Source organism: Oenanthe melanoleuca, chromosome 9 (assembly GCF_029582105.1).
Source record: "Oenanthe melanoleuca isolate GR-GAL-2019-014 chromosome 9, OMel1.0, whole genome shotgun sequence".
In the NCBI taxonomy this organism is placed as follows: Eukaryota; Metazoa; Chordata; class Aves; order Passeriformes; family Muscicapidae; genus Oenanthe; species Oenanthe melanoleuca.
In genome coordinates, this window is record NC_079343.1 from 6,197,962 (window position 1) to 6,210,919 (window position 12,958).

The 12,958-nt window shown below is 44.8% G+C and overlaps 1 protein-coding gene across 4 annotated transcripts in view; it reads right to left on the reverse strand.

Moving 5' to 3' along the window:
* Positions 1-12,958, reverse strand: part of NGEF (neuronal guanine nucleotide exchange factor) — a 47,969-nt gene that overhangs the window by 18,704 nt on the left and 16,307 nt on the right. For 2 of the 4 annotated variants that reach the window (XM_056498826.1, XM_056498825.1), the window contains exons 5-7: positions 5,233-5,418; positions 5,023-5,126; positions 312-586 (exon numbers count right to left, since the gene is read on the reverse strand). In XM_056498826.1, coding sequence (XP_056354801.1) covers positions 312-586; positions 5,023-5,126; positions 5,233-5,418 — 565 coding nt within the window. Of the gene's footprint in view, positions 1-311; positions 587-5,022; positions 5,127-5,232; positions 5,419-6,483; positions 6,655-12,958 lie in introns of all 4 variants that reach the window. The other 2 variants (XM_056498828.1, XM_056498827.1) reach the window with 2 other exon arrangements.

Genomic DNA, 12,958 nt, shown 5'->3' on the forward strand with positions numbered 1-12,958 from the left:
TTTGTAAAAACCTCCTAAATATGCCTCTTCCTTTGTAAACTTCTCCTAACACTGAATCAGAAAAGGGAAAAGAAGTTCCTTTTGTTACAGAAACGTCCAGCAGCAATAGCATATAGAACAACCTCTGCAGTTTCACAAAAAAGAGCGAGTGGTATACTAACCAGTGCAACTCAGAAAGTACTCAACAGGGTAAGGCTTGCCTGTCACTGCTGTAAAGCTTTCGGTTTTTAAATCTTGATCATTTGGCCTAATTCACTCTCAGTTTTTAAAGCAGCAACACAGTTAAGAAATATTCTGCCTTCCTCCATTACCTCCTGCAGCTTGATCTCATCTGGTTGGAGGATGCTGAGGACACCACTGTTCTGGACCTCGGGAAGATCCTGCCATAAGTTGAACCTGGAATTGGAATTTCTCAGCAAATTGATTTGTGGTGGAGCTTTGTTTTCGATTGTACTTGTGGGTTCTGCTTCAGATGGGGTTTCCTCACTGGGTGAAGTCTCCTCAGGGTCCGTCTGTGAATCTTGCAATCGCCTAGTTTCAATCTCCTCACGCGTAGATTTATCTCGATATTCCTGGTACAAGAGCCCTAGGAAGGAACATAACAGGTCTGAGAGGTTGCAACTGAACAAGATAGTAGAAGATATTGTGGGAAAGGACAATTGCTTTGCATTAGTTCACCTCAGCAGAGGTAAGAGATATCCCTTCCACGCAGACTGAAAAGTCAATTATGGTATTCCTATTTCAGACAGAAGTGGAAATTATAAATGGAAGGCCATTTCTAAATCTAAAGTGTTGTTAACAATCTGCTCTCACAAAACATTTAGTAACACAGTCAGATGAATCCACTCAGAAGACATAAAAGAAGCGATTTGTCAGGCTTTAAAATGTCTTTTAGACCTTGATTTAGTCTGTTATATTACTATATTACAAGTTATATAGGTTGATGTCTATATTTAAGTCTGTGTTTGGAAAAGTAATACTGCACACATCGAAAATATTTTAAAAGGAGCAATCTGATGGCCACAAAAATCCTTAATGAGGAAACACTGAGCGCTGTTACTGGCATTGGACAGGTGAAGTTTTGGAACAACTAGCTATAGAGACTAGGTTTGTTTTGGTATGGACTTCATGGTTAGCCTTGGACATGTTGCTTAGTATCCTGCTGTTGTCCTTCTCAGTTTCTATGATGCTTGAAGATACAAAATTAATGTCCAAAAGGTACCTATTTGCTACAGCACTAAGGAACAGGCTCTAAGTTCACACCATGTGGCAGTACATCAATGACACCAGGTATCTTCCAAGTTTCAATTACTAACTTCAGGTGTAGATGAAATCGCACAGGATTTGTCCCCACTCCAATATCAACTGACAGCATGGAAAAGGGAGGAATCCTGAAGTTCATTGCCAATCTTTAGAACATCCTTTGTCTCTCTGAGGGCCTTCAAACTGTCCCATTTTTCTTTCTGAACCATCTGTAGGACCCAGAATTTTAATTGCTTGAATATAAAATGTAATTTAGAAGACATGTAAAGGCATGAGCACACTGAGTCACTTTCCTCCCTTAATGAAATTGAAGAAGCACAATTTACATTATCTCCCTTGGTTTATACTTGAATTGCAGTGTAACATGAATGAATAAAGAGAAAAGCCTTTGATGTTAAAAACACCATGCTAAATAATTTATTTTGTCTGACTTATTAGGGGTTAAAATTAATCTGGTCACATGTATTAATGATATTTTATCTGAGATCCTGTGTGTAACAAGGCAAGAGACAATGGGATTAAAGTTTGTCTAAGGCAGGCAGAAATGTAGACGTTACTGCCTATTAAATCTCTGGACCAGTTTCAATGAGGCTCTGTACCAGTCACTGCCAAAACTATATAGGAAATATGCTGGGGAAAGGCACAGGAACAAGCACAGCATTACTGCAGTCTGAGAGTGTGCCCTGTTATCTGTTCTTCCTGGAAAGATGTTCGACACCAGATTAAAATAGCAGTAAGGGTAGCTGTGCCTAGGAAACCATGTAGTCTTCTGTTAGCTTCCTACACAATACAGAGCAGAGGAGACTTCCCCTGAAGTTTTGCATGCTGCTGCCACTTATGTAATTTCTCTCTGCGTCAACTAGGTTTATATGGCTTTCCTAAGCATTTCAGGCTGTTTTTCACCATTAGGGAGGGTGCCGAGGATGTAGCAGGGTGGAAAGGCTCCTTCAGCTATGCAGCAGAGAGCCTGCTAAATTTGAGCTGCTTTTGGTGGTACTGATCCGTATGGTCAGCCTATGCTCTAGGGCTCTGGGCTCTTTTTGCCCCATAAAGAGCAGGACAAGCTGGGAAGCAACGTCCTGCAGCAGTGTAGGCAGTGTTTGACTCAAAGGAAAACACACTGGGAAACTGAAGCGTAATCTATTTTACTCAAATTGGAGATAATTATACTCGCAGTGTTTGACTGCAGGTATACAGCCATGTTGTGCTGCTGGCTCTGCCTTGCAAGTCAGAGCATGCTTTGTGTAAGGGGGATTTAGGGTCCCTTGTGCAAATCCGTGGAGCAGCCCTTTTTAAAAGATCCCCAAGACTATTTGTCTCTTGCCTTTAAGGAAATAAAACTCAGATAATGAAAGTTGGTTTTGTTTCCAGGTTCCCTGACTGACCAGATAAGAGCTGCAGAGCCATCAGTGGCAGGCAAAGCAAATACAGACATGGAAAGATCTGACTGATGGAAAGTATCTACCAGCAGAACTCAACTGGAAATGACAACAAGAGAGTGGCTGAAGCTCTACCAAAGAGAACAATATGGGGAGTAAGCAGAAAGGTGGTACAGAAGAAAGACAAAAGACAGATAAATAGTTAGAAGGGCAGGAAGAAATAAGGAGAGTTGTGCTAGCAAGGATAAAAGCTATCTTTGCTGTCTTGGTCCTAAGGGTCTACCCATATGATGGTAAAGCAGTTACAATGGGTAGAGAAATTATATAGATAAGAGAAAGGGAGAGAAGCTATGCCAAAGCCTTGTCCAAATAGAACAGGAGATGGCTACAGCACAGAGGGGTAAAAGATGCAAGGTCAAGGAAAAAGGTTTTGACATGTTGGAAGAAGAGCAGTACATCTGGGAACTGACTGAATGTGTAGAAAAAAGCTGAGATCAATAGCTAAATGTGACTCAGATTATATAATTATTTAGTAAATGCTTACATTTAGTAAGTGAACAAATACAAAATGTCAGAGACCTCTACAAGCTCCTTTCATTGCTTAATGTCCCAACTGTCCCTACTGTGACCTGGCTAATGGTTAACCCTGTGGTCAGAGCATGAGTTTGGTGTTATCCGTTGACTCAAGTGTTTAAGACTGATCTTCATGAGGCATGTTTACATAATTTTTATAGAACATAACAGACATTTCCCTTTTTGTTTATTCCATTTAATTTTGCTGTTGCAGTCTCCCTTCCCAGCTCTCTTAAAACCTGGGAGGGGAATTGAAAAACTAGTTACTAATTGTGGAAATCCTCACCTTAGAGAGTTAGCAGCGCTCTTAAAGTAAACGTTATTGCATTGAAAGCTATGTAAAATCCCAGGAGGCCCAGAGAGGTTTTCTCTGAAATTCTCTGTTCCAGTTTCAGGCAAAGAGTCCACTAATGTCTCAAAAGCAGGAGGGAGGGAAGGGAGTGAATGAGCTCCAGGCATTTGATGCAACATCTCTGGTGGGGATAAACATAACACCTCAAATTGTCAAAACTCAGTCTCCTCCACAAAGGTGCAACAGACCTACTTGCAGTTACACTGATGTGTGCAGAGCTTTTGCACAGCTTCCCTCTGATATACAGCACATAAAATATATATGAATATAGCAACTGGGTTGCTCTGAACTCCTGCTGGTTTTAGTATTTTTATCTCACCTCTGAGGTGCACAGTCCCAGTAAACTGACAGTTTTGACACAGCTCCCTTGGTAGGTTAGTATCTACAGAGCAAAAAGCAGGTAACAGATCTGGCAATGCTCATGCAAATTGCTCACCACTTTCCTCCAGGAGGCCCCAAACTCAGCTGGTTTGTCTGACAGATGCTGGCAGGATGCTGGTTTCACACCAGCCTCCTTCTCCAGAGCTGTCCCAGTGCCATCAGGTGTACCAAGAATCAGCCTTGCATGCCACAGCCTGACACTAACAGCAGAGATAGCCTGAGAAGCCTTCTTGTTCCTGCCAGGGAGGTTTCCATTGCTGCTCGTGAGAGTTATCTGTTAGATTTTCCCATGCTAAGTGCTACATTCCTGCCCTCTAGATTCAAGTATGTTGATTCTATTTCCTGAAATTGAGCAGGAGTGTTTAAAAACAAAGCTTCTATATTCCCATCAAAAAACCTGCCTCAGGATGGGATTTAACTTTGCTGCTGATGAAATCCCTCTGAGGAATGTCACAATTCTGATTTGGGAAACCAAGAAACAAGACTTGGAGGTCCTCTCCCTATCCCACAAAAGATAAAGACAAAAAATAAAAGAAAATAGCATAAGAGCAAAAGCTTACCGGTCCTCTCCTCAATAGCCACCCAGATAACCTCAACTTTGCCTTTTTAGAGATCAAAAATGATATTTTGGTAGAAAGTTTGGGATAGCCTTAATGATAAATTGTTTCGTAATCACAAGAATAACTGTTATATATGAACAAGGGTCAGGCTGTTCCGCGATAGCATTAATCCCCTGCCGAGCAACGTGCAAACCTGATGCCCAAAAAATCTCAAAAAGCCACGGTAATGGCTTTAATGGTTTTACACCTGCGGTGAGGGGGTTGTCAGCAAGGATAGGGAGTTGGGGTCCTGCAGCACAAGCCCTTACCCCGCCCTAGACTCCCCCCATCTCTGCACCGCTTGTCTTTAGCTCTGGGTTGGGGGTTCAGGGGCCCGGCAGGTGCAGTCCGGCTGGGCTGAGGGGCACCTCTAGGGGCTGCTGTGCCGCCGTCGGTGCGGGGAGCGGGAGAAGCAGAGAAGTTGTGTGAGGGCGCAGCGGCGGCCGGACATCCCGCGGCGGGTACGGCTCCTTACCGATGTGCTCGATGAGGTTCCTCCAGGAGTCGGCCGTCATGGGGTGTGCGGGCGGTGCCTCGGCGGTGCCGGCGGCGGGGGTCTCCTCAGCGGCGGCGGGGTCCCTGCGGGGAGGCGGAGGCGCCCTCAGAGCAGCGGCGGGAGAGCGGCGGGAGAGCGGCCCCACGGCCGCCCGCGCGCCGCGCCCCCCGCCCTCAGCGCCCCCCTCACCTGCCGGGCTGTCCCGCCGAGCCGTCCTGGTCGAAGGCGCAGGCGGCGCTGAGGGCCGCGGCCAGCAGCTCCATGGCGGGCGGCGGCAGGCGGCTGGCCAGCAGCTCCGGCGGCAGCGGCGGCGGCGGTGCGGGGCTGGGGGAGCCCGGGCGGTTGCCACGGTAACTGGGGTAGGAAGGCAGCAGCCTGCACGGGAGGGAGACGGGACTTGCAACCGCCCCCGGGGCGCCCCCGCAGCCCGCCCCCCCTCCCCTCTGAGCCCCCAAGCCTCCTCAGAGCCTTTCTGCTCTCCTCAGAGTTTCTCCTCAGACACCCCCTTCTCCCAAAGCATCCCCATGGCTCTCCACTAAAATCTCTAGACAGCGTACTCAAACCCCCTCAGAGCTTCCCCTCAGACCTCCTTGGTCTGGGGATCCCCAGGGGCTCTCCATCCAAAGCCTCTCAGCGCTCCCTCAGAGCCTACCCTCAGACTCTCCTTGAAGCCTCCCCACAGATTTTCCCCGCAGAGAGCCCCTCAAAATCCCCTCAAAGCCTCCCCGCGGGCTTCACCAGCTGCTCAGAGCCCCCCTAGCTCCTTGCAGCCCCCCTCCTCGTTCCCAGATTTCCTCCCAGGTTGCACGGAGTTCTGCCAAATCCTGGCGGAGCTCCCTCAGTCTTCCTTAAATCCTTCCCGAGACCCCTCGAAACCCGGCATTTCCCAGCCCTGCTCCCTCGGACCCCTCACAGCTCCCGCCTGACCCCCGAGTTCCCCAACAGCTTCTCAGATCCACCCCCTCCACCCCCGCAGACCCTCTCAACACCATCAAAATATTTTACGAGCCCACGCAGACCCCTCAGGTCGTTCCCCTCCTCCCCAGGCTCCCCCCTCAGAGCCCCCCACCCCGCTCCCGGTACCCCTGCCCGCAGAGACCTCCTCAATCCCGCGGTTCCCCTCCAGCGCTCCAGCGCAGGTCCCTCCTCCGCCGGGAGGCTGATTCCCTCCTCCCCAAGGTCCCCGCCAAAAGGCAGCAATCCCTGCCCCAGAGACACCCCACCTTCACAAACCCCCCTACCTCCATCCCCCCGAGCTCCTCCAGAGGGACTTCTTCCCTCGGTGCAGGGAAGCCCTTTTTTCTCCGTTCGCTCCCTCCCTCCCCAGCAAGGCACCGTCTCCCAGCGAGCACCCACACACCCCGTCCCACTTCATGCCACAGCCCCTCTCTTCCATGCATGGCCACCCCACAGCGGGAGGGGTCCTGCCCCGGCACTGACCTCCCGTCCCTCAGCCCCGGGGCGCAGCGCTGCCCCCCATCCCCTGCACCTCTCTGCTTAGGCCTGGATGGCGCCGGCTTGGAGGGAAAAAAGGGGGTGGCAGAGAGGGGTTCTCCTGAACTGCCTCAAGATCTGGTGCATATGGTGCATTTCTTCTCCAGGAGTGAAACCCTGAGATGGAGGAATGTAACTGGGAAACTCAGCCTAATCCCTCCTGCCGGGAAGCGCGCTCCTCATTATCCCACAGGATTGGCTGCTATCCGCCTCTCCTTCTCCGGCAGAGCTTCTCACCCGCTCGGTCATTTCCCACATCTCCCCTTCCTTAGCGTCGCTACTTCCATAAGGATATATTCCCTCGTTTAGGAAGTAAGTATCTCATTACTCAGTAATCTATATCTGTCTTTGTTCAGGTAATTGTTTTTCTGCCTCAGGGATAAATCCTCTTGAGTTCCAGAGTACGGTTACACCCTCGCATCTATTCAAGTGCTTGTGGACAGGTTGGGTGCAGCTCTTCACCACACGTTAATAACCCTTAGCAAAAAAATCCAAACCAAACCAAAACAAAAAAAACCCGTAATCTGCACCATGTTGCAAATGAAAAGTTAACAGAGGGAAAATGCTCTGCTATTCCTTGTGCTTGCTCTCTCCCTGTTGCATAAATAATCATGAAAAAGTAATTTATGCAACAACATAAAATCCATGTGTTGGTTTGTATGTGTAAAATGGCTTCCTTTTTATCATTTTTATATTGGGTTTGCTAAATGATAGGACAGCTTTTAATCAGCACATGATGATACGTCCAGAGAAACTCCTTCAGCTTATGTGAACTAGATCTAGATCTGGCACACTGGAGAGCTCAGTTAAGTCATTAAGAAGCAGGACGGGAAAGAAAAACAGCTGGAAATGTCATTGAGGGCTCAGAGAGGGCTGTGAAGTGTGGTCCTTGTCCAGTCCCAGACCAGGAGGTCAGAAGAACCAGGCAGCCTAAAGGAAATACCAGGGTGAGGGTGAGAGCTGGAGCCTGTAATGTACTTATAGAGGAGGATGAGAGCCTGGGAGCTGAGATTGTCACTGGATAGATGGTCAGTATGTGTTATCAACCATTAAACACTGGGGATTAGTGGGAGCCAGGTGAGTGAGGGGGTGGCCAAAACCTTGTGGAAGGGATAAAGCAGCAGCAATCTGACACTCATTTTTTGCTGGCTCGCTTGCCAGGGCAAGAATATTGTCAAGGGTTTTAGAGAGTGAGTAGGCTTCTAAAAAGCTTCTTTATTAGAAAAAGGGAGCCTCTTCGTTACCCTGAAATCTGGAAAATCAGATATGCTGTTTACTGTTTTCTCAAGGGAAGGACCAAGAGCAGTGAGGAGTTCTCTCTAGTATGCAAAGTGAAACCAGTGTATAAGCTCTTTACTGACACTACTAGAATGAACATATATATACATATAACGTTAGGATGTATTAACTAAAAAAAGTATAAATCTTTCAGAAGTATGCTTTAAGAGTTTAACAGATTTCTAACCCTTCACATTGCTTCACTCTCAAGGGTTAAATCTGTTGGAAATTTAAATTTCTTCTTAGAAAAATGTCTGGGTCATGTTATGAAAAACATTCAGAAATAGAAAGCATCTTCTCATGATCCCGTAACTGGTAATTTTATCTTGCCTGTCTTCCCTTTTCTTTCACTTTTTCAATTTTTTTTTGGTCTGAGATGAAAAAATTGAAAATATCACAGAAAGCAGTAATGATAATAAATCAGTATCAGTGGAAGCTCTGAAGAGTTGAAACACCACCTAGGAGTGAAATGCCCCCTGTGGCCATGGCAGGCCCAGCTTGTGTTTCTCTGTCTCAGAGAGCTGTTACACTGCGTAGCAATGATCAGCACTCTACTCTTCCTTCCTTTAGGACTGTTTCTTTTTTAATTGTAATTTGATCTTTCAAAGATGTTGTTCTTTCTTTCTTCCTTCCCAGCCTTATTCTCCCATTGACATACAGAGAATATCCATAAACAAGACAATTGCCTGAGAAATACTTTTTCTCCCAACGGAGGTGACAGAGTGTTCCCAGCACTCATGGGACTGGATCAAAAAAAATTATATTTAGCAAGAAGGAGATATTTTTGTCCTACGAAATTTGCTGGGATTTTCTTAGTCTTGCTTTTCTGTTTGGGGACAAAACAGAAAGCTTGTAAATTTTGACACAGAAACTAAAGGCAGACAAACAAGTGATTCTGTCACAGTGGTCTGGAAACTATGATCTTCATGCTGGGGGCGGGGGATCCAGGTCAGAGTCAGAGATGTGTTATTCCCTTGAATCCCACATGTTACTGCCTGTTCCAGATTTCTACCTCTGCTTTTATGCCAGTACTGACTCAAGCTTATCCCATGCACAGTAAGCAAGTCTGGGCAGCTAAACTCTTGGAAAGTTTTTTTGTTTTTGTTTTGGTTTTTTTTGGTTTTTTTTTTTTGTAGAACTAGATCTATGTGTATATTGAGCTCAAAGTGAGTGCCAACAGAGCAGAGGAGACAGACATGTAGATGGATGTCAGGTAGTGCCACCTTGTATAATTTTTCACAGCTGTGAAATGGCAAGCTCAGGCCTGGAAAGGTTGCTACTCCACCTAATCTTAAACATGAGGTAGGAGTTTAGAGGCGGTGTACTTTTTTCTCTCACTGCAACAACAAGGAATTTGATCTAGAGCCTAAAGACTTCTTCCCCAGTTACCAAAATCAGTACAAACTCATGATGACTAACCAGTTTTCTCACCAAAATCCCTTTAATTCATCCTAAAATTCCTTGTCTAGTTGTAGGGGAAAAGAAAGACTATGACTACTAGAACAACATATATTAAAGCTCCATAATAATCCTCCCGCAGCATTGTAGAAACTGTGCTGTGTGCCCTCTGCTCTTTTTGGTGACAGAAGCCATGCAGTGCCCCATGAGACCAAATCCCAGTTTTGTCTTTGGAAATTTTAGGGTCTCTAGAACTTCTAGGGTCTCTGGAACTCTTAAGGTCTGCAAGCATAAAGGCACTGGAAATTATCATTGGCGGCTGTGCTCCATTGGCATAGAGCATGACCATGGTTCAGCTCCCTGTGGACAAAGGGAAGGGGCTTTGAATTTGCATATATTCTGCAAAGAATGCTTTGTGTTGTTGCACAGTGTTTCCAGCTTCACTGTAGTGCTGCTAGAAAAGATTTTAAATGCTGGTTGATCAGGTCCATGTTGTGTTAAAAATGTGATGGTTGATGAGAGTTTATGATTAGTTTATCACAATTATCTCATTTAATTTACACTTGAGGGATGAATTCCCAGTCTTGGTTTGTGTTTGCAGTCACTAGTAATTTTGAAAAATGAGTAATCATTTGAATTAAGATTTATTATGTGTATTTCAACTCAAAAGCAATCATTGGAATAAAGCCGTGCAAAGAGCTTGTTTTCAAATGAAATAGAAATGCATTTTCTGAATGTTGTCTTATAGCAATTTTTAGAAATTAGATCTCCTCCTCTCAAAACTAAAAAGAGAAGAGGCAGCCCAGCAGATCTTATTCATGAAAAATTCCCCAAGCCCTTCTAGTCAGTGGGAGTTTCACACCAAGAAAGGCCACAAGATGAGGTAAGAAGTACTTTTTAAATCTCAGCTATCCAAATTTTTGAGAAGTGTGAAGTCACTAATAGATTTGAATGTTACACCCAAGGACTTCTTCATATCTCAGCTTTATCCAGGTTCCCCCTGTTCACGTGCATTTTTTAACAGTGATTCTGGTATGTCTAGGCACTTTCTATTCCTGATTTTTTACTTTTTAATGGTAGACAGGTAGAAATTCTCATCCCTAGTTTTTTAGATCCTAAAGGCTAGGAACATATCTGGTCTTCTAAAGCTCCTTAAGCTTTCATCAAAACACTTAGTTTTGTGTCTGTTGGGACTGGCTGCCTTACCAATAACTAAAAATCTTCAGAAATTCTGTTTATGAGATCTTTATGTGCTTCTAACCTTTTGATGCTCATAATCATCAGGATTCCACTTTTACTTACTGACCATCTGTCAGACTATTTATTAGACTTAGGAATATGTTATTGGATCCCTTTTAAAGGAAAACAGAAATCCTGTTGTTCTCTCCTTCAAGAAACTTTGTTATCTGTTGATATGCAAAATGAAATTTTGGGGTTGCAAGGGTTTTATCTTTCCCACACTCAAGAAAATCGATAGAATTATAGACTCTTTTCCACTGTCCACAATGGTAGACTTAGATTCTAGCACCTAAAATTCCTGAGCTCCTGCTCATGGAGAGAATGTGTGTTGAGCTGAGGGCTGAGAGAATTTGTGATATTGTAGTTGTAAAAGCTGCCTGGTCCAGATCTAGGCACTGTGAATAAAGGCCATTTCTGTGATTAGCATGATGAGAAAACCACTTGAGTGAAAAACAGAAGGAACAAGACCCATGCATGGAGAGAAAGAGGTCAACTTCTGGACCAGGGAACTGCTGTGAAGAGAGGAACTCAGCCACAGCTGGATGCTTCAGGAAATGGTGAATTGGAAAAGACTGTAAAATTTGGCACTGGAGCTGGGAGGAGGGGTGGCTTACTAAGATTGTATAAGGAGCCAAATGGTGAAGAGCCTGTGGACCAAAATGAGACTGGGATATGAGCCACAGGGTGGGAAGTGAGAGGAATGTGTCTAGGAAATGGTAGGCTGAGGAAACTGTGTGGGGAATTACAAGCTGAAGCTGATAGAAAAGGAGTGAAACAAAGAGATTAATGGAGAACTTGGGGATCAGGGCATGTCTGCATGAAGCAGATCAGATTGGAAGACCTGGAGGGCAAAGCCTAGCCCTTGCACAGAAATGAAAATACAAGTGGGCTGAAACACCTGGCAAGCAGAGACTGGGTGGAATAGGTGGGCAGGCTGGGATTGGGATCTCCATTGGCTATATGCTGGATGGATGTTTTATTAGAATTGTGTATGTTATTGCTTGCTATTCTGAGTATTCCCATGAAATATGAGATTTTGACAGTAATGACATTTTAATACCTACAGTGGCTATTTTTACTGAAAATGTATTGGTTTTAAAAATACTTCTCCCTGAAAATATGGTTGCTCTTAGACTTTTTAGAATGCAGATTGCACAAAACGAGATAGAGATAGAAAAGATATATCTATTTATCTATCTCTGAAAGAAAAAATATTTGTTGTAGACCAACAAAATTTAAAGATTTGGTCAACAAAGGTTTGCACCAGCTATTTCTGACTTCACCACTTGCAAACTGAAGCACCATTAGTAGCATAAAGAGGAGGTAACTTCAAGAAATATGTTTCATAAGTAGAAGGAAACTTGCTCAAGTATGATATAAGTCCTTTTGCAATCCAAGTTCCAGACTCTCCAGAGGCTTTTCCTGCTCTTCTGGTTAAATAAGGCTATAAAAGCACTGCCCTCTGCTGCCCAGGACCGAGAGTGCTGGGCTAAAGGATGCTAACCCAAATTCACATGAGCACCCTTCAGAGTGCTGTGCTATTTCACGTGTACTGCCTCTCTCTAATACATGTGTTTGCAGGAATTGAAACAAATTAGATTCCCTCTTGCTGCTGGAGGTGACTGTTTGCATTCACTGTTGTAGTACTTCCAATCTTTGAGCTTAAATCAAATATGATCAAAGGGTTTTTAGATGGTTCTTGTTTATCTGAATTGGAGGTTTCATAAGCAGTGTAAAGAAAGAGTTTGCTCTGCACTGGCAGACCAATGGTAAAGTGAAATTTCACACTGTGTTTCTCTTCCAGTGCATCTTCTCTGACAGCTTTCTATGATCTCTGCACAATTGCTGCCACACCAGAGCTGGAAGGAGTGATCCCAGCACAAAAAATCAGCTTTTTATGAGTTCAGCTCCTTCCAGGGCTTTGGCTCTGGTTACTCTGGGAAGCAGGAGTTGTGCTAGAAGCTCAGCACTGAGATGCTCAAGGCAAATCAGCCGAGTTGTTGGGAAATGGCTTGTCTTTGTAGGGGTCTGGACCTTTGTACAATGCACAAGACTGAGAGGGAGCCATGGAGTGTTGTAGAGAGCTCTAGTGTGCTTAGGGGGAGCTGGAGATAATGTAAGAGAAAGGTCATGGGAAAAAATATCATTTGAGCATAGTTAGGTATAAAAATTCGCTTAGGAAATATCTTATGGATGGCCCATGGCCATCCAGAGTTTGGAACGCCAGCAATAATGTTTGAGGACATCCTGTGTTCAGACATCAATGTTCTGAGATCAATGAATTACTCTACTATTCTCAGGGCTTTGAAAGACATGTAGATTCAAATCAAAATCCCATCTGGGTACAATTCAGATGACAATTCCTTTTCCTGAGCTCTTTACTATGTTCCCCCAGCTGTGTTTACTGCCCTGAATTATGTAGTATGGCTATATGTGAAATGACGTCCTTGCCTGTGAAGAACCCCTTTGTGTCAAACCTTCTTGTTATCTTCATGCATGGAGAAGG